The 27,080-nt window shown below is 46.9% G+C and overlaps 1 protein-coding gene and 1 long non-coding RNA gene across 7 annotated transcripts in view; one reads left to right on the top strand and one right to left on the bottom strand.

The window, feature by feature from the left end:
• The window catches only part of PLEKHA6 (pleckstrin homology domain containing A6), a 143,073-nt gene extending 137,865 nt beyond the window's left edge, over window positions 1-5,208 (bottom strand). For all 6 annotated transcript variants that reach the window (XM_060396004.1, XM_060396000.1, XM_060396003.1 and 3 more), the window contains exon 1: window positions 4,664-5,208. In XM_060396004.1, the coding sequence (XP_060251987.1) occupies window positions 4,664-4,739 (76 nt within the window). In that variant the 5' untranslated portion in view covers window positions 4,740-5,208. The remainder of the gene's footprint in view (window positions 1-4,663) is intronic.
• Window positions 5,209-5,910: 702 nt separating this feature from the next.
• Window positions 5,911-8,442, top strand: LOC105609394 (uncharacterized). Its single transcript, XR_003591029.3, has 3 exons — window positions 5,911-7,035; window positions 7,145-7,272; window positions 8,097-8,442. It is a non-coding gene; the product is annotated as an uncharacterized LOC105609394 (long non-coding RNA).
• The last annotated feature ends 18,638 nt before the right edge of the window (window positions 8,443-27,080 follow it).

The raw sequence follows: 27,080 nt of genomic DNA on the forward strand, positions 1-27,080 counted from the left end.
GCTTCAGGGACCCCAATCCGCTGACCCTTGCTGAGTGTTTCCAAGGCCTTCCCACCAACCTCAGGTCCCAGGTTGCTGGGAAGTCCCAGGCCAGCCTTCCTCCCATCCCTCTCCACCACTCTCAATGGATAATCTCATCCCTCAACTCAACAGAAATAGAAACCATGAGGCAGGAGCAACCTCCCCACAACACTTATAGGTATGTCCTCACACCCTATAAGGAGTGCGTCAAGGCTGTATATTGTCACCCTGCTTGTTTAACTTACATGCAGAGGACATCATGAGAAACGCTGGGCTGGAAGAAGCACAAGCTGGAATCAAGTTTTCAGGGAGAAATATCAATAACCTCACATATGCAGATGACTCCATCCTTACGGCAGAAAGTGAAGAACTAAAGAGCCTCTTGATGAAAGTGAAAGTGGAGAGTGAAAAAGTTGGCTTAAAGCTCAACATTCAGAAAACTAAGATCATGGCATCCAGTCCCATCACTTCATGGGAAATAGATGGGAAACAGTGTTAACAGTGACAGACTTTATTTTCTGGGCTCCAATATCACTGCAGATGGTGATTGCAGATATTAAAAGACGCTTACTACTTGGAAGGAAGGTTATGACCAACCTAGACAGCATATTCAAAAGCAGAGACATTACTTTGTCAACAAATGTCAATCTGGTCAAGACTTTGGTTTTTCCAGTGGCCATGTATGGATGTGAGAGTTGGACTGTGAACAAAGCTGAGCACTGAAGAATTGATGCTTTTGAACTGTGGTGTTGGAGAAGACTCTTGAGAGTCCCTTGGACTGCAAGGAGATCCAACCAGCTCATCCTTAAGGAGATCAGTCCTGGGTATTTATTGGAGGGACTGATGTTGAAGCTGAAACTCCAATACTTTGGCCACCTCATGTGAGAGTTGACTCGTTGGAAAAGACCCTGATGCTGGGAGGGATTGAGGGCAGGAGGAGAAGGGGACAACAAAGAATAAGATGGTTGGATGGCATCACTGACTCAATGGACATGGGTTTGGGTGGACTCCAGGAGATGGTGATGGACAGGGAGGCCTGGCGTGCTGCGATTCATGGGGTCGCAAAGAGTCGGACACGACTGAGCGACTGAACTGAACTATAGTACCTGTCTCTCCATTGGACAAAAGGTGGCCCTCTCCCATTGAAGAAGGGTCTGCGTGGGTCACAATCCACATCATTCCCCATCTTTTCTAGACCCTTACTCTATTGAGCATGACAGGCTTTACATTCAACGTCTCCCTCCCCCTCATATCCATCACTTCAGCCCCATTCCGGTCTGTGTCTTCCGCTGAACCCTCTGCCTCTCTCTCGAAGCTGCCTCCCCTCCCAGCTCCCTTCCCAAGCTCCTCTTCTTCCTGACCAGACAACCCAGTTAGAAACGAGTTCCTTCTAACAGTCCCCATTTTCTGGCCTGCCATTCACCAACCTCTGCAGCCTGGTTCCTGTCCCCAGCCCTCCCCTGAAGCCACTTTCCTAGAGGTCATTACAGATGCCCCAGTTCCTCAATCCAGTAAACGCTCTCCAGTCTTAACCGCATGTGGCTTTTCCACAGCTGACATCACTTCCTATGTAGCATCCCTCTCCCTCGCCATCCGGGGCCATGCTACTCTGACCCTGGGGCTGCCCACCTCCACGCTGGGTCTCCTCTCTGGCCTCTCCTCAGATGTGGTGCTGCCAGAGACCCTCCCGCCTTCTCCCTGACACACTCCTGGGTGGTCCCAGCTGTGCGTGATGCCTCTCCAGTCCCGGGCCCCTCTCTTCCACCTCTAGCCTGTACACCTAGCTGCCTCTAGGACAGCACTTCCTGACTGTCCCATGGGAACCTCAAATTCAGGATTTCCTAGCTAAACTTGTACCTTCCCTAAAATCTGTTCCTCTTCCCATACTCCTGATTTCTATCAAATTCAAGTTAAAAATTCTAAGATTTAGCATTTCCCTGGTGGTCCAGTGGTTGAGAACCAGCCTGCCAGTGTAGGGGACCCAAGCCTGATCCCTCATCCAAGAAGATCCCACACGCCGAGGGGCAGCTAAGCCCAAGCCCCACAGTTACTGAAGTCCGAGCTCTAGAACTGTGCTCCCCAACAAGAGAAGCCCCCAGTGAGAAGCCCGTGCAACGCAGCAGATAGTAGCCCGCTCACCGCAACTGGGGAAAGCCGGCACACAGCAGTGAAGACCCACTGCAGCCAAAAATAAGTAAATACATTGTTTTTTAGTTCAGAATTATCTGGGGCTCTTCCCCTTCTCTCCCCTCATTCCTCAACATTCAGGAAGTAAATGGAAACTCTCAATTCTATGCCTAAAGATTCTCCCCACCCTTTAGGGAGAAAAATCTTTAATTCAAGTCTCCTGGACTCTCCTGGACTTTGGTGGGGCTTCCAGGTGGCTCAGTGGTAAAGAACCCGCCTGCCAAAGCAGGAGACAAAGAGACGTGGGCTCGATCCCTGGGTCAGGAAGATCCCCTGGAGGAGTACTGGCAACCGTCTCCAGTACTCTTGCTTAGAAAATCCCATGGAGCCTGGCGGGCTCCAGTCCATGGGGTCACAGAGAGTCTGACACGACTGAGCACAGCGCAGACTTCGGTGACTGCCTCCCACCTGCCCTCCACACCTCCAGTGTCTCCCATGCCGCCCCACTCAGCCCCCAGATCACCATCTCTGCAACTGCCAGAGAGATCCTTCCACAGCACACGTCTAACTACGTCCCTCCTCTGTTTGAAATCACATTTGGTTTCCTATCACCTACAGGATCATGTTCAAACCCCTTAGCCTAACACACAGGCCCCTCTGGAGCAGCCCTCCGCTACCTGTTTTGCCTCGGCTTCTGCGGCACCCCAGCTGGCCCATCCCATCTCTCCTGAGCCCCTCAGAGTGTTTACGACAACCTGGGCTCCAGCAGCCATAGGCGCCCTCCAACCCGCAGGCCTCTGCCTGAGGGCCCCTTTCACTCTAGTCTCTTTCCTCCAGAATGAAGTGAAATGTCTCCTCCTCCAGGAAGCCCTCCCTCAAGTCTTCAGACCGTTAGCTCTCTCTTCCTTGTGTTCCTATAACATCATGCAATTACCTCTGGAATGGATCTGATTATTTCATGAGTATTTGTTTGCGTTTTCTTTCTACCACCTTTAAAGAAAAACCTGCGTGTCTTATTGTTTTCTTTTCTTATCTCAATGCCCAACACTGCAGCAGACAAATAGTGGATATTCAATAAATGTCTATGGATAGAACAAGAAAAAGAGGCTGGAAGGCAAGTAAGAAACTGAGAAGAAAGATGGGAAAAGCCAAATTAACCACTTTATCAGAATCCCTGAGGAGCTTGTGGAAATGCAGATTCCGAGGCCACCCTAGATCCTCTGACTCAGAATCCTTGGAGGCAGGGCTCGGGAACTGGCCTTTTAAACTAATTTCCTTGGGTGATTCTTATGGATTCTAAAGTCTCAAACCACTGACCAAAGGGACTCTTGTTTTAATACTGGAGAAGTTCTGTTATTTCAGAATCTGACCCAGGATCAAGAACCTCAGTGGAGTTGATGTCTAACATAGTATAATTATAACATCAACTTTGATCATTGTCATAACTACGGAAGAAAAGCCTATAGCAAACATGGAAACAGTAACACCAACAAGAAAACCACTGGCTGCCTGCACTCCTGCAAAGGCACTTTGGAACACAAGGAAGGCACTGCGCTCTGGGCTTGGTGGGAGCTCTGATTAACAAGTGGTTTCATCTCAGCCAAGTACTCTCCATCTCTGCAGAGCTCGCTCACCTCCCATCTGAAACAGGAGGGGGTTGCATCCAAGCTTCCTTTCAGCTCTAATGTTCTGTGAGCAGCTATCTTGAGAAAGGGAAAACCCATCATGGGTGGGTAACAGTTCAAATGCTGTGCTTCTAGGCTTGCTATATTATCAGGAGATTTCTATCCTGGCAAAAGATACCTGTAGGAGAAGCAGGCCAAAACAGCGTCCGCAGAGTCACTCTGTTATAATGAGATTAAGCCAGAGCCATTTTGGTTGATGAAATTAATATAACAGTGCTAATATATTACGGAGAGCAGCAGAGCCTCCCTCTCTAAAGAATGCCAGGTGTATTGTGGGCACGTTCTTCTCCTTGACCACAGCCCCGTAAAGGTGCTGGAGGGGAGGGGCTGCCATCTGGGCAGCCCTGAGTGCCCCTGGTGGGGGGGGGGGGGCGGACTGCGGGGGCGGCAGGAGAGGGTCTCCTGGGATGTTGGCACTTAGCCCAGGTCTTCCTGTAGGAAAGGTTGGGGTGGGCACAAGGAAGAAAGGACCCTCCGTGGGCCCTGTCAGCCACCAGTGCTGGAAGGGAAGACCTGCGCGCTGGGCACCAGGTCCAGCCGTTCTCCTCGGGGACCCCGTTCTGCCGGCAGCGAGGGGAGAGGGCAACGCCAGCACCTGGCCTGCCTCTCCAGGGCAGGGAGTGCTGAGCCTCTGCTGGACCTTGACCCGCTGGGGAAAGGCGGGGGCCACATTCAAACAGGCACAGCGATCAACTTATTAGTCATGCGGGTTGCTCCAGCCACCGCTCCCCCGACCCGGCCTCTCCGGCGGGTCCCCAGCCCTGCTGCCTTTCAAGTTGGACAACTTGGAAAGGAGAGAGGGGGAGAGAAAATGACGGGGGCTCACATACTTGATGAAGAAGACTCTCCCACCGCGGTCAACTCCGTAGGTCCACCGGCCGGGCAAGTCCAGCCAGTCAATCTCATCGGCCATCTCGGAGTCCCGCAGCCCCTCCGGCTCCCTGCGCACCGGGGCGTCGGGCCGGGCGGGGGGGGCTACGGCGAGCCCCCCACTCCTGCTGCTCCTCGAGGCGGCGACGGGGGCGCGGGTCCAGGCGGGGCGCCCGGCTCCCTGGCCCGGGGCTCCGGCCTCTCGCTGGAGGCAGCTGGCCGCCAGCCGGGCGGCAGGGAGCGGAAGACTTAACCCCGGCGGGGCCGAGCGCGCCCGGCCGCAGACGCGCGCCGCCCCCGGAGCCGGCGCTCCGCTCCCGCCGTCTCCTGAACTTAATGACGGGCAATTAGCGCGGAGGGGCTCCCCGAGGGCTCGGGCCCGTCTGCTCGCCGCGGCCGGGCGGCCGGCGGGGCCGAGCGGGAGAGCGCGCGAGCCGGAGGACGCTCCCCGGAGGGCGCGGGGCGCCAGGCGCGGGCGAGGGCGCTGCCGCCCGGCTCCCGGCCCGCACGCGGCCGCCGCCCGGCCAGCGGAGGGCGGGGCCCCGCGCCGCCCCGAGGGCCGCTCCCGGCCGCCCAGGTCCGCCGCGGCCCGCGGGCCCCGAGTCCCGGCTCCCGGCGCGGGGGGCACCCGCCTGGCGGACAGAGACGGGAGCCCTGGACCGCAGGGACACGTCCAGCCTCTGACCCGAAAGGGGGAAGGGATCAGACCTGGTTCTGCTCGGCGGGAGGTTAGCAGGGGAACAAAGGTCAGATGCAGGGAAGGCTGGCACGGCTGTGAGTAGCGAGGGGCCCCTTCTGGCTAGAATGTCAACCTCATGAGTCAAGCTAGTCCTTACTTACCTGTCTTTCTGAGTACTTCCTCTAAGAAGCCTGCCATGACTAAGGAAGAATCAGAGCGAGACCTTCAGATGCTCTCAGAAAGCAACAGCGTTACATGCCTAATTAGTGCAGAAAAGGGAAGGAAAGAAAAAGAAAGAAAGAAAGGAGGGAAGGAGGGAATGTGTTCCAGGTGCGGAACATAGATCGCAAGCATTCAGTACTAGGTATCAAAATGGAATTGCTGGAACCCGCAGTTCTGCGGTCCAAGGGGCTGCAGAGAGCTGGACGGTGACAGCGACTGAACCGGCAGTCCTGCTGTCTGTGGTCTGCATCAAAGCTGGGCTCCTGTCAGCTTTCCCAGCTTACTCGGGACCTGCCCCTGAGGCTCCCATTAGGTAAACACTGTCCTAATCCATGTGTCAGACCCAAGGGAATAATTAGATGCCTGTCTTTAGAGGAAGCAGTGTGTCGCAGTTGGCAAGTATCTGTTGAATGAGCAAGTTTGCTGTAAGCATTCTGAGGGACATGATGCCTGTCCTACCCAGGTGATTCCTACTCATCCCTTTGGTATCAACCCGTGTGTCACCTACTCCAGAAAGCCATTCTCGATTCCACTCCAGGCAGATTTATCTGTGTATCCTCTACGTGTCATGTAACTTTGTTAATGACCCTGTAGTGGAGCTTATCTGGAGAAGGAAATGGCGACCCACTCCAGTATTCTTGCCTGGAGAATTCCACGGATAGACAAGTCTGGCAGGTTACAGTCCATCGGGTCACAAAGAGTTGGGCATGACGGAGCATATGTACAGTGGAGCTTACCACACTATAACACAACCTTGGTTTACTTATCCGTCTCCTTCAGAGCAGGGGCTCTGCGTGTCCCTCAGAGCAGGGGCTCCATTTGATTCATCTTTACAGCCCCAGCACCTACCTGGGACACACAATTTATATTTGATGAATGACTGATACTATCCTGAGTAGAAATGGCTCTTAACTCTAACCACAATCTTGTACTTTTGGACCCTATTTAGGGGCCAGATAAATATAACCACCAGCAACATCCGGGTGTATGTGGGGAGAGCTTTCTGGAAAAAAGAACAACCAGTGAGCCTTCTCAGGAATCCTAAAGGCTCAACCTAGGTGTAATGTGTATACATCTGGTAGATACTGAAGCCACGAGATGCCTCAAAGAACATCTCATCCTGGCCTCTTGACTTAAATTTAGGAAGCAGAAGAGCAAAGAAGTGAAGGGAAAGTTCATGTCACTGAGCAAGGCTCTGCCCAATGTCCAGGCCAGAACTCTTTCCATTGCATGATTCTACCTCCAACACTGGAAATTCACTCTGCCAACATACAGGCTGATTCTTGGTGCCAGTTGAGGCCCATTCTCCAGAAGCAAAAAGGAACAAAATCCCATAATACCCAACTCTTTTCTCCCTTTTCAGATCCTACATGTTCTTAGTGACGAAAGCGGCATTTGACAGTAAAGGAGAGCTGCCTCTGAGAAGCACAGGTGAAGAGGCATGCCCCTTCATAGCTCCTGAATTGAGGGGTCTGGGAGCGGCAAGGGGTCAGACTCCTCACCGGTCCCCCACCCCCAACCTTGTGAAACACCTGTTAAGGCCCATCCACCAGAGCCACCTGCCCACCCCTATGACATCAGAGGATCTGAACCACCAGGACTGCTGCCAAGATGCCTCCAGGGAAAATACCAGCAACCAGAGCGCTCCCTGTCCAACCTGAGCAACCGGTAAGTGCGGCTTCTTGGGCTGAGGGTGGGTGGAAATAGGGAACAGTATGACATGTTTTTGAAAACATGTATTACACCACTGTCTTCTTGGAGGAGCAGGGGCTCCTGAGGATTTCTTCAAAAGATTTTTGTCTTGTTTATCTCTAATCTGGCCTGGGGTTCCTTGGAACATTTACCTAGACCAAAAAAAAGAGCAAGTGGTTGAGATTTTGAATGTTTTTTACTCGTTTGGAATAAGAAATCAGGTTTGAAAACACTGTCTAACTGTGGTGTATTCTCTCCAATGACTCTTTATATTCTAGTTCTTGTTTATTAATTATGATCAGGATTGATACTGCTAAGCAAAGAAACGTTCTTTAGCAAAGAAACTAAAGACAATTCAGAAAGAGTAGAAAACTCAAATAAAAATAGGTATTGGTTCAACAATTACCCGGAAGAAGGCAGGGGAGATATGCTGGAATGAAAACCTTACCTGCTTTGCAGTTAAGTCAGAAATTTAGTTGTTTGTTTGTTCCTTACAGTAAATTTTATCTCTTTAAAAGCAACAAAGCATGTGGATAAAATATATCAGAGATATTTAGAAGTGATTCTGATTCTCTCATATATTTTGAGAGCTTAAGTCAGTCACTTGAATGTTGTCATGCTTCTGGCGTGGTTCCAGCGGTAGGCTGAAAAACAGCTCCCCAGAAACTGTTCCTGTCAAATCCCTGGAGCCCATGAATGTGACCTTACTTGGATGTAATCAAGATAAGGATCTGGAGATGAGGAGATTATCCCGGATTATTCGGGGTGGGCCCTAAATTCAATGACACATGTCCTTATAGGAGAGAAGCAGGAGGAGACGTGAGACAGACAGGGAGCAGGAGGCAATGTGGCCACAGGGGCCGAGGCTGGCGGGAAGCCGGCACAGAGCCAGGGATGGCGGCAGTCACCAGAACCCGGGAGAGACGCAGGAGCTCTCCCCCCGAGCCTGCAGAGGAAGTGTGGCCCTAACGCTTCAATTTCAGTCTTCCGGAATCCAGAACTGTGAGAAAATAAATGCTTTTTTGTTTTAAGCCAGCCAGTTTGAGGTAATTTGTTATAGCATCTTGGTAAATTCACACAGTACCTATAAGAAAATAATAAGTTACCGAGGACTGAAATAAATGTCTGTTATTTTTACTTGTCCCATATCCAGCCTCCTTTCTTCTGTCAATAGCCCCTGGAGCTTCCTTTTGATGTCTAGCTTTTTTGCCACTGACTGTCCGTGTGGGTTGGATGGGCTGCCCCCACACTCACCCCAGCTCCATTGGTTCAGGAAAGCACAGATGACTCAGACCAGACCAGTGAGACTGATTTAAGAAGATCCTAGATCTCCTGGGAAGAAGCCCTTTCTCTCTTGGAGTCCAAGCGGGCAGGTGTCACTTTGGTGCTGCTGGGGTCTTTCTGAGGGGAAGCTTGCTGAGAGCGAGTCCAGTCCAGGAGAAAGTGGACCAGAAGATGCAGACACACTGTGTCCTCGTATCCCTGAGCCCCAGGACCAGCTTACCAGAAGAGGCCCTATCACTGGGGCTTCTACTTGAAGGTGCCCAGAAACACCCTTGTTTGCTCCAGCCAGTTCCTGTCCCTGACAACTGAAAAAGCCCTAGCCAGGACAAAGGTCACAGTGTCCTGTGGCCCTGTTGCTCTGTTGTAACCAATGTTTCTTTGAGAAAGTCAATGAGATAACCACCTGCACTTCTACTGACTTCAGAATGTGAACTCTTCCAATAATCTAATAATCTAATAATTTTCGATCAAGGAAAGGTCATTTGTGCCCATCTGGTCAAAGTCTATAATTTCCCTCTAAAGGGTACTAGAGAACTCAGGAAAAGTACCCGGAGTTGTGGCAGTTCCTCAGGAGAGTTGGGACCACAGCTCAGGTCTCCCGAGAACCTGATCAGTAGAAAGCTATATTTAAAGGCATTTGCTTTATCATTTAAACATACTTGGCCAAGAGACTCACAGTTATAAGATAATTATAACTGATTCCTCTGCTCTGTTAAAGAATAACCACAACAATAGTTTTTGTTGAGTGCTGGTGTTTAATAGCTATGCAGCAGGCTAGGTCACTAGCCACTGTTAATTATTTTACAGGAACTAGGAAGCAAAGGAAAAGAAATCAAGGCCCTCTCTGCTGGGATTATTAATAGATATACGACTATGTAAGCATGCAAGAGCCCAAACCAGTTGCTTGATAGCAGTGGTGATTTGATGAAGGCTTTAGAGAGGTGGGGTTTTTAGTGCTTATTCTGTCTGCTCCTTGGCCTGTGTTGGCTCTTGGATCGTGTGGCTCTCAGCGGCTGCAGTGTGCAGGCCTGTAGCTGCGGCATGCAGGCCCGCGGGCCCCGCTGCTCCTGGCATGTGGAGTCCATGTTCCCCACCCAGGGATCATACCCTTGTCCCCGGCGTTGTGGAGCAGATCCTTAACTTCTGGACCACCAGGGAAATCTTGAGAGTGGCACGTTTTGTTATAAAAAAATTGTTGAACTGATGCTGGTAACCAGAGGATTGTGGAATCCTGACATTTCTCTACAGCCGGTTGAACTGAATTACATTTGTTCCACAGATATTTGCTGAGTACCTTCTGTGACCCCAATATTCTTCTAGGTACAGAGGATCCAAGAGTGAATAAAACAGAAAAGTCCTTGCTCACATGGAATTTAGATTTAATAAATACATAGTCTTGGAGGACAATGAGTCTATGGAGAAAAATGGAAAGAGTAAAGAGTAGCGGATGCTGCTATCTTATATCCCATAGATTTCATATAGGGTTGGCAGCAAAGGTTTCATTAAACAGAAGGACATTTGAACAAAGACTTGAAGGAAGAGAGAGCAAACCATGTGCCTCTGGGGAAACATGTTCCAAGCAGAGTAAAGAATAAGTGCAAAGGCCCCAAGGCAGGAATATCCTTGGAATGTTTGTGAAATAATGAGGCCAGCATGGCTGAAGTGGAATAAACGAGGCAAAGGAGATGAGGACCAGTGGGGTGGGGGCCAGTGGGAGAAGCTAAATTATTCCAGATTACGGGAAGAAGACCAGCTGCTATTCTAAATGAGATGGGGAACTACTGGAGGTTTGAGTGTAGGAGACAGGATCATTATCATTTAATGACTCTCTTAGAGGATCATTCTAGCGGCTATTTGAGGTAGAGCAGAAACAGGTTCCAGTTATGAGGCTACTGCAATAATCCAAGCAAGATACAATGATGGTTCGGATCGTTGTGTTGGTGGATAGAAGCAGTGAGAAACCGTCAGATTCTGAGCATCTTTTAAAGGTAGAATTGCTAGAAATTGCTTATAGATTGTAATTGGACTGTGAGAGAAAGAGAATGCACGCACGATTTGCCCTTTCCTTTTCTTTGTGAGTGATGAGAATGCTCTCAAGGCTCACTTCCAAGGTTTCCTGCTACCTGACTATGAGGGACTTGGCCTGAGCATCAGAAAGTACAGAGTTGCCGCTGACGGAGACGGGAGTCAGCTGCAGAAACAGCAGGCATGGCAGGGAGAGGGGGAACCCCTTCAGCTCTGAGCATGCCATGCTGGAGACGCCTGAGATACCCAGGCAGAGATGCCAAGGAGATAACAGCGTGTATGAGATTAGCGTCTGTGCCAGGAGTAGGGAGATTTGGTATTTTTCAGTGGCTAGATGGTATTAACACCATGAAGCAAGTTGAGATCACAAAGAAAATGTGAGTAGGGAGGAGGCAGAGATCAAGGGCTGAGAACCAAGACACACTACTTTTTAGAGGTCGTGTTAATGAGAAGGAACCTGAACAAAAGACTCAATCCCAAGTGGCTAATGAAGTAGGAGGCAAACGAGAGAACCGCGTCCTGAAAGTGAGCCTTGAGTGTGTTCACGTCACTCACGAGGAGGAGGAGTGTGCAAATGTTGCCTGTGTTCCAGAAAGGCTGAGGTTAGGCTGGGTTCTGTCTGAGCAGGAAGAGACTTGTACTCGTGGGGAGAGCGTGGAGAGACCGCTCAAGTTATTTTGCGGTTGGTCTGAGAAGGGCCCTGGAAGATGATCGTTTTCGCTAATGAGCCCTTGCTCAGCACGGAGAGGAGCGCCCGAAACGTGCTTCCTTCAAGCCTCGTCTCTGTCCCTCTGCTGGCTTCTCCTGGGAAGGAGGCCAGCCCGAGATGGCTGTCTGACTTCTCCTCCAGGACTGTGTCCTGGGCAAACACCGGGCGCTGGCAGCTCCCCAGAGCCGCGGCGTGGAGGGCGGGTGGGGCAGGCCTGAGAGAACGAAGCAGGCTATCATCACAGGCAGACACGGGCAGGCGGGACCTGGAGCCGCTTCCATTTCCTCTCTGGGTCTCTTCCTGAATCGACACCTTGGGCAATGCTCTTCCTGCACTGACTTTAAAGTCTGATCTGGGGGTTTTCTAGAGAATGGCAGCTCGTGCTGACTTTGGCGTTTCCTGGAACGATCACAGCACTTTGGTTCAGTTTAGTTCAATAAACTTACAAGGCACCACTATGCCTGTATCTCTGAAACCATTCCAGCCTTCAACCGACCTGTTCCTTCTCCCGTCTCTGTCGCTCGCCAACCTGCTGGTCAGGCTTCTACGCTGGCTTCTGGCTCACCATCATCCTCCCCATTCCTGTCTCCCTTTCACTTTGGGGAATTTCAGTGCTGATGGGAAGAAACTACTCAGTGTCCTAAACTCGCGACACCTTAATCTCTGCAGTTCCAGGGACATTCACCTCCACTGCAGTCAGTCAATCACACCCAAGGCCATTCCTTGGACTTTCTCACGACTCGGATTTACTCCTATCTGGAAGACAAACCTCTGATATCCCACGTTCCGACCACGGTTTCAGTTCTTTTAATGCCCTCTTTACTTTCCTCCCTTTACGCGTGTTCCTTGCCTCCTGCAGTACCTTTGTGCTCAGTCGCTCCAATCGTGTCCGACTTTGCAAGCCCGTGGTCAGCACCTTTAGCCTCCTGACTTTCCTCCTACTCTATCGCTCGCTTCGCTTCCTGCGCCGCTCTACTCGAGCTCTCGGCCTGTGACTTTATCCCCTCACTAACCAAGATTCTAGCGCGTGTGCTCTCAGCTGTTACGCTGCTGAAAACTCCACTTGGAATTAATCTGCCCACCTTTTCTGCTCCAATGCCTAGAAAAATATCTTACCAAGCCACTGTAGGAATTAAACAAATTGATGCCCCTCTCATTCACACTCTCCAGACTCCCACAGGCCTCCTCCTGTGTCTGTAGTCACTCTCAGCAGCAGACCGTCATTATTCCAAGAGAAAATAAAGGCCGTAAGGAAGACCCCACCCTAACCTAGAACACCTTCTCTGCAGTCTCCCTATGCCTATTGTTACAACATTGTCTATATTTCTACCCATCTGTCTCTCTTGCCTCCTCTCTACAGTTACATTTTCCTGTTCTCATTCTTACCGGTTCCTCGCCAGGCTCCTCTGTCCATGGGATTCTCCAGGCAAGAGTACTGGAGCAGGTTGCCATTTTCTCCTCCAGGGGTTCTTCCTGACCAGCAACTGAACCCTTGTCCCTGATGCCTCCTGCATTAGCAGGCGGGTTCTTCACCACTAGTGCCCCCTGGGAAGCCCTTCAGAAATCTTACTCAAATCAATGATCTCTTCTTCCCTATATTTTCAAGCTTCTCCCTCTTCCAGTTCTTTCCCTAAAGCCTATAATGAAGTTCAAGAATTCTGCCTTAAAAAAAAAAAAAAAGCCCCATGCCAACCCCCTACTCCCCATCCCAATTACCTTATCACCACTTTCTCCTTCCATTCACTTCAAGTTTCTTAAAGGAATGCCCTATGTCCTTGGCGTGTCTAATCCCTTATTTCCAGTTACTCACAATCTGGTTTCTGTTCCCTTGGCTCCTTGAAAATGGTTAGAATTTGTCTGACAAAAATGAGCATTTATTTCCAGGTTGCCAAATCCAGCAGACCATCTTCTGTCTCGCCTTAGGTGACCCTCCTGCTGACAGTTCTGCCCTCTCTCCTGCCTGCAATGGGTGCCGTGTCTGTTTCACCCTCTACACCCCAGCCATCCTGAAACCCTACAGTTGATTATCCTTTGTGTCTGTGGCCCTCTTGGCCTGAAGAATCCTTCTGTCTTTTCTTCTTCAATTTCCCTTGAAATCACAGCCCAGGAAGAAGCCCTCTGCACTGGCCACGTGTCCCACGTCTGCCACTGTTACAGTACTCCTCGTATGTGAGAGCTCACTTTCCTAGTTCCCTGGACTGAAACTCTTTGGGAACAGGAACTCTCTTCTAAACCTACTTGTTTGTCCAGGATTTGACACAGTTGGCCACCACAACCTGCCTGGAGCTTTGTTTTCCCCCAGGCCTTCATGACACCACGTTTCCCTGGTTTATCTCCCACTTCACTGGCTCTTGCTTCTTAAACTTGGGTTACAACTTCTCTGTTTAACCTCAAAATGTTGGACTATTCCAGCTCCACCAAACTCCACCCTGGCCTGCTTCTGTACTCTGCATACTGTCTACCCACTCTCTCTAGGCAATCTCCTCGACTTTTTTTTTGTTTTAATGTTTAGTTATTTACTGGCGCTGCAACTTGTCTTAATTGCCACATGTGGGGTCTTTCGTTGCGGTGTGCAGGCTTAGCTGCCTGCAGCATGTGTGATGTTAGCTCCCCAGCCTCCCAACTAGGTATCACACCCGTGTGCCCTGCATTTCCAGGCAGATTCTCAACCCCTGGAGCATAGGCAAGTCCTTCCTCCCTTGTTTCAAATCTCTTCCGCATGCTGCTGGTTCCCGAGTTTCTGCTCGAGTCTGACCTCTCCCCTGGGCTTCAGACGCACAGATCCGACTGCCTGCTCCTTGTAGGCAGGACACAGTGGAGGCATGGGCCAGGCGGCAGTGTAGGTGGAAGGGGGGGGGGTATCTGGAGGGAGGGAGATCCAGTTGATTGTGAGAAATGGAAACCTAGGTGACTTTTGGGTTAGGATGACCAACAATCTCTGCTGGCCTGAGGCGGAGGCGTTTCCTGGGGCATGGAGTTATCAGAGCTAAAACCAGGACAGAAGTGACAGTGTCAGTCGCTCAGTCATGTCTGACTCTTTATGACCCCAGGGACTGGAGCCCGCCAGGCTCCTCTGTCCACGGAATTCTCCAGGCAAGAATGCTGGAGTGCGTAGCCATTCCCTTCCCCAAGAGATCTTTCCCAACCCAGGGTCCCAAGCAAATCAGGACAGTTGGTCATACTGCTCCTAGGCTTGAGGGGCCAAGAAATGGAGTGATTGTTAATTGGACCGTATTCTGAGATAACGAGGACTCAGGGAAAACTAATTTGAAGATGTATTAAGTTTGAGATGCTTATTAAACATCACCTTCCTCTTTGTCGCCAAACACAGTAAAGCTGGTCCATTATAATTTCTCCTCCTTCATCTGATCAGTCACTGAGTCCTGTCAACTATAATACCTTCGTGACTCCCCAACTCTCCGTTTCCAGTCTAGCCATCTCTCTGGTTGAGCTCATTGCTTCCTACCTATACTTGTACAAGAACATTCCACTTGATCTCTCTTCTGGCTTCTTCTCAGTTCAGTCCAGCCACCAAATGACCCAAGAGTCATTCCTAAGGAACCAGTCTGACCATGTCACTGCCTGGCTGGCTTGACACTTTTTGTAGAAGCAAACAGACCACACTGCTTAGCATGGCTTTCAAAGTACTCTAGCATTCAGACCCTGCATAACAAACCTATCCTCCATCCCATAGAACCTAACCCAGTTTGACCAGCTTATTAGAAATTTCTCCAACATGCTCTCTATATTCTTCCATGTCTACCTTTTCTCTAAACCCATTTTTTTCTACTTGAAGTGTCCTTTGCCTCCCTATCCTTTAACTCCCCTCTTCCTCCAACAAACGCCAACCCCATTTCTATTAATATTTACTGAGAGAATGAGTGAAGCATCATAGTTAAAAGTATGGACTCTGGAACCAATCAGGGCTTAACTCCCAGTTCTCTGCCATACCCTAGCTGTGTAACCTTGGGTAGGTTACTATGCGTCAGGTCCCTCATCCATAAATCAGGAGATATATACACATATCACATAATATACATTAGTTGGTATTATTATATGTCAAATATGGTACTAAGAACTGTTCATACATTATCTAATTTAGTCCTCCCAACTTCTCTGAGAGGTATTACTATTATTCAAATTTTAGGCATGACCCCTTAATATTCAAGGGCACACAGCTGGTGGAAATGGGAAACTGGAATTCAAGCCCAGGTCTGCCTGGATCAATGCCTAGGTTTCCATTACAGCACTAGAAAGAGCCCTAGGAAGGAAACCAGAGAGGTCTGATCCTTTAACCTGCCACTTAGATGGAACAGGAAGCGAAGACTGTGTGCTCTGGAAGGAGGACAGAGAAAAATAGAATCAAGAGGAAGTAACGTTAGGATCAGAGTCAAAGGGAGGTGATGAGCCAGTATATAACCCCTCAGGTGAAAAGAAATAACGGTACATTACACATGGTTATGATCTTAGTAGCAATAGCAGGCTACGTTCCCAAAAGCAAGGTCAGAATTGTTACTGGGAAAAGGTAAACTGAAACTGTTAACTTGAGGAGACAAGTGCTGTGTGTAACATTTTAACCCCAAGGGACCTAGCACAAAACCAGGGACTCAAAGAGTTTAGGAGCTGGACGAGGCAATGGAGTGACATCGTTAAAGTACCGAAAGAAAAAAAAAATTAACCTAGAATTCTTTGGCTAGTGAAAATATCATTCAAAAATAAAGGGTTAGCCCGCACTCTGGAGCCCGTGAGCTGGAACTACTGAGGCTGCAAGCCACAACTGCTGAAGCCTGAGTGCTCCCTGGAGCCCGCGCTCCGCAACAAGCGAAGCACCCACAGTGAGGAGCTGAGCGCTGCAACTAGAGCAAGCCCACACACAGCGGTGAGGGCCTCGCGGCTGCGGCTGTCCAGTCGCCCCGTCGTGTCCACTCTTTGCGACCCCATGAACTGCAGCACGCCAGGCTTCCCTGTCCTTCACCAACTCCCAGAGCTTGCTCAAACTCATGTCCATCGAGTCGGTGATGCCATCCAATCATGTCATCCTCTGTCGTCCCCTTCTCCTCCTGCCTTCAGTCTTTCCCAGCATCAGGGTCTTTTCCAAGGAGTCAGCTCGTCACATCTGGTGGCCAAAGTATTGGAGCTTCAGTATCAGTCTTTCCAATGAATATTCAGGACTGATTTCCTTTAGGATGGACTGGATGGATCTCCTTGCAATCCAAGGGACTCTCAAGAATCTTCTAAAACACCACAGTTCAAAAGCATCAATTCTTCGACACTCAGGCTTCTTTATAGTCCAGCTCTCACATCCATACATGACCACTGGAAAACCATAGCCTTGACTAGACGGACCTTTGTTGGCAAAGTAATGTCTCCGCTTTTAAATACACTGTCTAGGTTTGTCATAGCTTTTCTTCCAAGGAGAAAAGCTTTTAATTTTGTGGCTGCAGTCACCATCTGCAGTGGTTTTAGAGACCAAGAAAACAAAGTCTATTACTGTTTCCACTGTTTCCCCATCTATTTGCCATGAAGTGATGGGACCGGATGCCATGATCTTAGTTTTCTGAATGTTGAGCTTTAAGCCAACTTTTTCACTCTCCTCTTTCACTTTCATCAAGAGCTCTTTAGTTCCTCCTCGCTTTCTGCCGTAAGGATGGTGTCATCTGCATATGTGAGGTTATTGATATTTCTCCCAGCAGTCTTGATTCCAGCTTGGGCTTCATCCAGCCCAGCATTTCACATAATGCACTCTGCATATAAGTTAAATAAGCAGGAGGACAGTATACAGCTTTGTCATACTCCTTTCCCAGTTTGGAACCAGTCCGCTGTTTCATGTCCAGTTCTAACTGTTGCTTCTTGACCTGCATACAGATTTCTCAGGAGGCAGGTATGGCAGTTTGGTATGCCTACCTCTTTTAAGAATTTTCCAGCTTCTTGTGACCCACACAAAGGCTTTAGTGTAGTCAATGAAGTCTCTGTGTGTACACACATGAAATCTTTATTATTTAAAGATCTACTGTGATGAGTTAACCTGTATATTTAAACATTACAAGAGCCACAAAAATGAAATCAGATAAACAGGTATAGCTGATAGGTCAATAGTGTAGATAAAATCACACACAAAAAAATACTCAATCCAAAAGAAGGTAAGAAAAGAGAGAAAAAGATGAAATCAGATGGGACATAAAGAAAACAAAGAGCAAGATAGTAAATTTAAATTCAACTCTATTGATAATTACATTAAATATAAGTGGTCTAAATACTCCCAATTAAAAAGCAGACATCATCATATTGGGTTTTAAAAATACTACTGTACGGACGTCCCCGGTGGTGTAGCAGATGGGAATCCACCTGTCAATGCAGGGCACAATGGGGGATGTGTTCAATCCCTGGTGTAGGAAGATCCCACATTCCGTGGAACAACTAAGCCCATGCCCCACAACTACTGAACCTGTGTGCTGCGACGATGAAGTCCACACCCCAGAGCCTGCGCTCCACGGCAAGAGAAGCCACTGCAACGAGAAGCCTGAGCTCCACAATGAAGAGGAGCCCCCCACTCGCCGTAGCTAGAGAAAGCCTCCATGCAGCAACAAATACCCCAAAATTTATTTATTCATTTTAAAGAAAGCAACTATAACAGCCTTCTCCAGTGGCTCAGCAGTAAAAAAATCCACCCAACATACAGGAGAAGTGGTTTCAATCCCTGGGTTGGGAAGAACCCCTGGAGAAGGAAATGGCAACCCGCTCCCATATTCTTGCCTAGGAAATCCTGTGGGCAGTGGAGCCTGGTGGGCTGCAGTCCATGGAGGTCACAAAGAGATGGACACGACTGGGCAACTAAACAACAAAAAACTGCTGTATGTTGTCTACAGGAAACCTACTTGAAATATGAGGACTATACAGTCCATGGAATTCTCCAGCCCAGAACACTGGAATGCTGAGAAGCCGTTCCTTCTCCAGGAGATCTTCCCAAGCCATGGCTCAAACCCAGGTCTCCTGCAGCGCACGTGGGTTCTTTACCAGCTGAGCCACCAGGGAAGCCCAAATACAAGGACTGTAGCCCACCAGGCTCCTCCGTCCATGGGATTCTCCAGGCAAGAGTACTGGAGTGGGGTGCCATTTCCTTCTCCAGAGGATCTTCCCTCCCCAGGGATCGAACTCGGGTCTCCCGCATTGCAGGCAGACGCTTTACCGTCTGAGGCACCAGGGAAGCCTAATACAAGGACAGATGGCATTAAAAATAAAAGTATGGTCAAACTTACAGCTATGGCAATGTGACAAGACTGTCAATCCACTCCACCAAAAGCAAACCTAAAACTGGACAAACCGTTAAAAAGAAATATCTCAGGGCTCTGGGAATGAACCAAAGGTGCATCCCCCAATACAAGAAGTATTTATTCTTGAAAAACTGCTAGAGCTTTGGGTATAAAGTAATAAAGAAAGTGGGTTTCTCCACCTCCGAACATGACATTTGGGACTGGATAAATCTTTGTTGTGAGGGATTAGGAAATATCTGGAACTGTATGAAAATGAAATTACAACATGTGAGCACATTTGAGAAGCAGCTGGAGCAGTGCTTATGGGGAAACGTATAGCACTGGGTAGTTACATTAGAACAAAAGAAAGGTTCTGAATCAGTGCTTTAAGTTCCACCTTAAGAAATTTGAAAGACAATCAAACCCAAAGAATGTGAAAGAAGGAAATAGATTACAAATCAGAAATCAGTGGGCTAGAACACAAAACAGAGCAAAGTACAACAAAAACAACAGGGGGAAAGAAATCAACGAAACCAAATGCTGTTTCTTTTTAAAGATTGATAAAACTGGTAAAACTGTCAACAGACTAAAAAGAAAGGGAAGAGGAGAGAGATAAATCGCCAGCACCGGGAACGACAGAGAAGACATCACCCATCCTAATGACCAGGCAATGATGCTTGCTTGCTGTCACAACTTCCGTTCAAAAATGTACTAACTGTGTAACCAGTACCATAAGATAAGAAAAAAGAAATAAAAGGCATATACTGTTACTATTCAAAGATATGATCTGCTGCTGCTGAGTCGCTTCAGTCGTGTCCGACTCTGTGCGACCCCGTAGACAGCAGCCCACCAGGCTCCTCCGTCCCTGGGATTCTCCAGGCAAGAATCCTGGAGTCGGTTGCCATTTCTTTCTCCAAGGTAAGATCATCTATGTAAAAGTTCTAGGGTCACGGGATACGAGATCAATATATCAAAATAAATATATGTATATGAAAAACTATGAAACGTTGGTGATAGAAAAATTTTAAAGCCCAAATAAATGGAGAAATATACTCTGTTTTTGGATCAGAAGACAATATTGCTAAGGTGTCAATCTATAAAGTCAATGTAATCCCATTTAATACCTTAGTTAAGTTTTTTTTTTTTTTTTTTTGGTAAGAATTAATAAGCTGCTTCTAAGATTCAAAGAGAAATGCAAAGGACCTACAAGAGCCAAACTATGTTGAAAAAGAACAAAGCGATTTCAAGACTTACTATAAAGTTAACAGTACTCAAGACACTGTAGCATTTATGTAAGGACAGAGATACAAATCACTGAAACAGAAACCGAAATAGTATATAATCAGTTGATTTCATTTTACCCATACATACAGCATGTGGGGATCTTAGTTCCCTGACCAGGGATGGAACCCTTGCCCCCTGCATTGGGAGCATGGCATCTTAACCAATGGACTGCAAGGGAAATCCTAATATAACCAATTGATTTTTAACAAAGATGCCAAGGTTACTTTTCAACAATTTATTATCTGTGTGTAAAAGCATCAATCTCAAAACCTTACTTCATATCATATACAAAAATTAACTCAGGGACTTCCCGAAGTGGTCCGGTTCCTGAGACTCTGAGCTCCCAGTGCAGGGGGCCTAGGTTCAATTCCTAGTCATGGAACTGAGATCCCACATGCCGCAGGGCAACTACCCCCTGTGCCGCAGCGAGAGAAGCGCCACAGTGAAGAGCCTGTGCCACATGCAGACCCGGAGCAGCCAAATAATAAGTGAATTAAGTCCATTTGAAAACGAACAAACAAACAGAATGTTAACTACAAATGTCAAAATTAAAACCATAAAATGTCCAGAAAAAGAAATAGGCAAAAATAATTACGACTTTGCATTAGAGAAAGATTTATGAGGTAGGGCAATAAGAAAAGCACACACCATAGAAGAAAAATCGGTAAACTGGACTTCAGCAACATTAAACATTTTGCTCTTCAAATAACATTAAGAAAATGAAAATGCAAGCTACTGACTAGGAGAAAATAGTTTCTATATACACACACACAACTTGGTTTAAAAAATGGACGAAAGATTTGAATACATGCTTCGGCATATCATTAAACATCAAGGAAATAAAAATTTACACTAAAATAAGATGGAAAATAAAATAAAATAAAATAAGATGGAGAAGGCGATGGCACCCCACTCCAGTACTCTTGCCTGGAAAATCCCATGGACGGAGGAGCCTGGTGGGCTGCAGTCCATGCTGAGCGACTTCACTTTCACTTTCCACTTTCATGCATTGGAGAAGGAAATGGCAACCCACTCCAGTGTTCTTGCCTGGAGAATCCCAGGGACAGGGGGAGCCTGGTGGGCTGCCGTCTAAGGGGTCGCACAGAGTCAGACACGACTGAAGTGACTTAGCAGCAGCAAAGCCACTAGAGTAGCTAAACTTGGAAAGATTTATGATGTACAGTGCTGGCGAGGGGGGGAAGCAGCTGGGTCTCTCATGCTGGCTGCCAAGTGGGACAGCCACTTTGGAAAACTGGGAGTGTTCTTAGAAAGTTATATATATACAGTTTTCATTTTATCCAGCATGTCATTCTTAAATCTATCCAAAAGGAATGAAAATGTACATCTGCAGAAACATATGCAAATGTTCATAGCAAATTTAATCACAATAGCCATAAACTAAACAAACCAACCATCCATCAACTAGGGAATGAATAAGGAAATTGTGGTATACTCATACGATGGAATACTACTCAGCAACAAAAAAAGAATGGACTGCTGATATACTAAACAGCACAGATGAATCTCAAAGCATTGCATTAGTGAAAGAAGCCAAACACAAAAGGGTGCCTACTGTATATACGATGCCATTCTTAAAAATTCTAGAAAAGGTGAAACAATGATTAAAAGCAGAGCGATGACTGCCGAGAGCTGGAGGTTGGAGAGGTGCTGAACAGAAAAGAATATAAGGCAACTTTTTGGAGTGATGGAAATGCTCTATATTTTCACTGTGGTAGTGTTTACATGACTGCACATAAATCTTAAAACTCATTGAATTTTATACGGAAAATTGTAACATTTTATTTATATGTAAAGTATACCTCAATAAGCTGATTGAAAAAAAAGTCCTTAACTAGGAAAATTGGGTATGAATTATATCCTGCCTAATGAAGAAGTACCTTTCATAATACTGATCAAATTTCAGTAAACCTCATAGTATCACTTGAAAGATCAGTAATAAAGACATAATATCAACTGATCTAAAACCTTAGGTGTAAAGTCATCACTAGTAATACTAGCTTCTCAAAAGATCTCAAGTATTAAAAATAAAAATCATGTTTATATTGAAGACAGACATTTTTACATATTTAACTGCTTCTTTGAAATACATGAATTAGTAAATTACTCAGTTGTTGTGTGGGGTAGGGAGCCTATCCTTTGGGAGAAGGAGACTTTAGAAATTGGAACTTCAGTTAAAGAAAAGTATATTGTGCATCCAAGACGTTCTGGTCCCTGTGCTGAGGACCCCTCCACCAAAGAGGTGGCAATCTACAGGAAGAAATGGAATTGCAAATATAATTATAATTCAGTGCGATGAACAGTGATCAGAAAGTGTACAGGGCACTGTAACAGTGAAAACATGACAATGAGCTCTGAGGACGTAGAGGTGGATGGGAGAAGCCTTTAGAGGGCAGATGAAACCTGATCACAGCAGGCAAACATTCCCAAGGGACCCTGAGGGGCTCTGATAAGAAGAGACGCTGGAGAGAACGAAATCTCGCCATTTGTGACAACCTGGGACCTAGGGGTCATTGAGCTAAATGAAATAAGTAAAGACAAATATCGCATGCTCTCTCTTATATGTGAAATCTTAAAGACAACAACAAAAACTGAACCAATAAAAACAAGCTCAAAGATACAGATAACCAGAGGAGAGCGTTGAGAGTGGAAGAAATGGGTAAACAGATTTTTTTTTAAGCTTAAATAAATTTAATTTTTTTAACAACTGCATGAGGAAAAAGGAAAAATAAGGAACCATGGCTAGTGTAACTGTCATCCTATCTGAAAGAACCTGGGAAATTAATTGCAAGAAAATGCACCTGGTTCACCCTGCGGAGGCTTCCCTGGTGGCTCAGATGGTAAAGAATCTGCCTGCAATGCAGGAAACCAGGGGTTGATCCCTGGATCAGGAAGATTCCCTGGAGAAGAAATGGTAACCCACTCCAGTATTCTTGCCTGGAGAATTCCATGGACAGAGGAGCCTGGCAGGCTACAGTCCATGGAGTCACAAAGAGTCGGACATCACTGCGTGACTAACACTTTCACTTTCATCCCAATGAAGGACTTTTCTTCTGTAATTCAATATTATTCTAAAAGTATTGCCATCTCTCAGGTAGTACTGGGTTATATCCCCCAGCCCAACCAGGCTGTGACTTTCGGCAGATTGTCCTGGGGAAGGGAGATCTGTTCAGAGGTGAGTATCTAGAAAACGTGGCAATCAGAAGTGAAGAAAACAAAGAACTCCCATGTAAATTCCTGAAGGTGCAAAAGCATGCCTCGCCTCCCTACACAGTCAAACCAAGCAGAAGCAAAAGAACGGAAACCACCGCAAGCTGAAAGTGCCTCCCTCACTGCAGGCGTAGGAGAGTTGTAGGCAAACGTGTAACGGCCTCCATTCTGTACACCTAGAAGCAGATGGGAGCAGCCCCTTGGAGCCAATGTCAAACCCACCAAACAGCAGTACTGGGTACCCACCCGGCCTTGGCTACTGAGCCTCAGACCAACAGTTGTCGAGGCTCTTTTCCTCCTTCCACGCCAGTTGCATATACAGCTCTGTAATCAGGCACAGGGAGTTCCCATGCCCCAAGCAACCTGGCTGTCTCCTCTCGTTGACAGTGACTGCCCGGATGCACAGGAATGCAACAGAAAGCTGAACGCTGAGTTAAGTGAGATGAAACCCTAACAAGAAAAACTCTAACACAAAAACCCAGCAAACACCTGTACATCAGCCTCTCATATCTCACTTGCAATCACCTAAATTGCCATATTCATTTTATTATTCCTCCACGGAAACCATGAAGAAGCAATTCATTTGCGTTCAAATATAAATTTTGGTTCTCCTGAAAGGAACAGCCCCCAGTGATGGGTGAAAGTGAAAGTCGTGTCCGACTCTTTGTGACCCCATAGACTTTACAGTCCGTGGAGTTCTCCAGGCCAGAATAGTGGAGTGGGTAGCCTTTCCCTTTTCCAGGGGATCTTCCCAACCCAGGGATGGAATCCAGGTCTCCTGCATTGCAGGTGGGTTCTTTACCAGCTGAGCCACCAGGGAAGCTATCAGGGAGCTATCAGTGATGAGTAGTTGCCACAAAAAGGTGTAGTCACAGTTGGCCAGGCAGGCCTAGCATGGGCAGGGCAGTGCGGTTTGCCAGCTTGTTCATATACTAAGGAAATGACCTCCAAGCAACAGCCGTCAGATTAGCAGTGACCGGAATCTGTCAGGCACTCTAAGATGGCAAGTCACGCCATCTGGTGGAGTCAACTGAGCATCTCTAGAAACTCAAAGCCAACTGTGTTCTAAAAAAGAGGAGTAGAAATGAAGCCTCTGGTGTGGTGGGGAAAATACTTTAAATACTTCAGTACAGGTGGTGCTAATGGTAAAGAACCTGCCTATCAATGCAGGAGACTTAAGACACGCAGATTTAATCCGTGGGTGGGGAAGATCCCCTGGAGCAGGGTGCAGCAACCCACTCCAGTATTCTTTCCTGGAGAATCCTATGGACAGAGGAGCCTGGTGGGCTGTAGACCATAGTGTCACAGAGTCAGACACGACTGAGGCGATTAGCACACATGCATAATACTTTGTACTCTTTAATCCTGGAAAAGAAAGGTCTCAGCTGATTTGCTGACATATTAACTTTGTAAATTAGCCTGTACCTTGTTAATGACACTCAAATTAATTGATGAGGTATCTCTAGCACAAATTTCAATTACAATTGAAATTTGTAATTACATTCTAAAAATTTAGAGCTCTGCTGCAGCTTCTCCCTAAAGACCTTTCAGTTCTGTGATTCTGTATCATCTATGGCTGAGGCACACTGGAGTCTAATCAGACACGGCTGTGTTGACAAAGTCTCAATAAAGACTGTATGGGAACTGACTTAAACAAAGTTACCGACTCATTCAAGCGTCTGTTGACTATGATGTGCCAGCTGCAGGCCTAGGCTCTGTGCTCACAGAGGGACCAAGACACAGAGCAAGACCCCTATGCTTACCGAGTTTATAGAGTGTGGCGGTAGACAAGAAATATGTAAAAATGTTAAGGTTAGGGCAGTGAATACAATTTTAAAAGGTTAAAGATAGTGGGAAGGGAGGGGTTGGAGGATAGGGTTGTCAGAGCTCTCTTGGCGATGATATGTGAGATCCAAAGAGAAAACAAGTCTTCTCATGATGAAATTTGTTTTTAAAAACAACCCTTCCACAACATATATCCAGATCAACTTTTAAAAAAACTCTTTTAGGACTCCTCTCTAGTTTCTGCCTTCAAAGCCAATGCATGAACCCCATTAAGAAAAACAGGCTTGCCTCAGAGCAGTATAATCCAGTTTTACAACCACCTCGCTCTTTGACCTTGAACATTTGGGGGATATTCCTAAAAGTTAATGCAGTGTATGTATTAACCTACCATTTTGGTGCGGAAATTTGCAGTGTCATCTTGATGGACAGTATTGCTAATGAACATACCTCTGACAATTCTGCTGTTCTTTCGCTGTGAAGGTCCTCATTCCTCTGCTAAGTAGGATCTATAAAACAGTAGAGAAAATAAAATGTTCAGCAAACAAAGGCAGAAGGAAACTAGAAGAAAAGAATAGTACTGAGACAAAGAGAGGGGTAATGGGATAAAAGAACAAAACATGAAAAAGCGTTCTGAAGTGTCTTAATAGTTCAGCTTTCTAGGCCTGTTTCCATTAGATTTCTAGGGTATCCTCTTCCTGGGTCAAGCAACCTAATTTCCCTAAGTCTGATTGCCCCTATCTTTCCCTAATGAGCTTGAGTCTGTCAATGGTAAAACACTGATTTGGCTCAAAGTTTTACACAGTAATAACATAACCCCAAACTCCACCATGCGTTCTCTATTCCACGTATAAAATCATTTCTCTTTAACTTCCCTGATCTCAAACCTCTCTCTAATCTGTATTAATTGAATGCACTACAGGTCTTCTATGAACCCTCAAAGGGAGCAGGGTGAGATCTACTCACTACTGCACTGGGGCTGCGGAGCTCGGTATACTCACCCTGCTTACACTAGGGCTGCGGAGCTCGGTGTACTCACTACTGCACTGGGGCTGCGGAGCTCGGTATACTCACCCTGCTTACACTGGGGCTGCGGAGCTCGGTATACTCACCCTGCTTACACTGGGGCTGCGGAGCTCGGTATCATGCTGCCTTTGTGTGTTAAAGTCACGTGCCACATGCCACATGCTGAGCCATGTCCAGCTCTTTGCGACCTGAGCCCACGCACTAGTCTGCCAGGCTCCCCTGTCTGTGGCATTTCCCAGGCAAGAATACTGGAGCGGGCTGCCATTTCTCCCTCCAGAGGATCTTCCCAACCCAGGGATCAAACCTGCATCTCCTATGCCCCCTATGTCTCCTGTGTTGTAGGTGGATTGTTTACCCACTGAGCCATTTGGACCAGTAAAAACTTAGTCTTGAGCAAATCCAAGGAGAAAAAGACTTGTATTTTATATTGACCAAAGCATTCAACTAAGTCCATAAGAATTCTCATTTCCAATATAGGAACATTCCAAATAGCCAATATTTGTATCATAATCAGTTAAGAGTATCAAGACCTCTTCATACACATAAATAAATTAGGTCTCTTAGCTCCAAAAAAAAAATGGTAGGCAACATACATTTTTAGAATGCACCAGGATGTCCTGTACATCTGTGTTAGACACTTTTATAAATGAGAAAAAAAAAATTTATTTTCATTTTTAAAAGGTACATAGAGGGTCCAAAAAACTCTACAAATAAGACCAACAAACTCCCAAAACTGTGTATAACTCAAAACTTCTGAGATCAGCAATACTTGCTTTAAACTTTCTGTTAAACAACAAACATCACCACCTCTATAGGGATACCAGGATAGTCATAATAAACCTGGCTTGATGTGAACATGACTATTTTCATACATCTTCCTGGGGGAGTGACAGCCAAAAATGCTTAAATTAACCCTAAGATGGTAATAAAAGTATAACCTAGGCTGTCAATTCAGTTTGTACTAAACAATGATTTATCTGCAACTGTTTCTTTCCTTCCAGTTAAGAAATACACCTTTAATAATTTTTCACTAGCTGCTGCTGCTGCTGCCAAGTCGCTTCAGTCGAGTCCAACTCTGTGCGACCCCCTAGCAATTCAAATACCTAAATTAAGAATGCTATAATTAATTCCATTAATAAGCTTGCTATAGTCCAAATGTCTTTTTCCTTCAAGATGTTTGTTTTTTCAGATGTTAC

The sequence above is a fragment of the Ovis aries genome, chromosome 12, assembly GCF_016772045.2.
Source record: "Ovis aries strain OAR_USU_Benz2616 breed Rambouillet chromosome 12, ARS-UI_Ramb_v3.0, whole genome shotgun sequence".
In the NCBI taxonomy this organism is placed as follows: domain Eukaryota; kingdom Metazoa; phylum Chordata; class Mammalia; order Artiodactyla; family Bovidae; genus Ovis; species Ovis aries.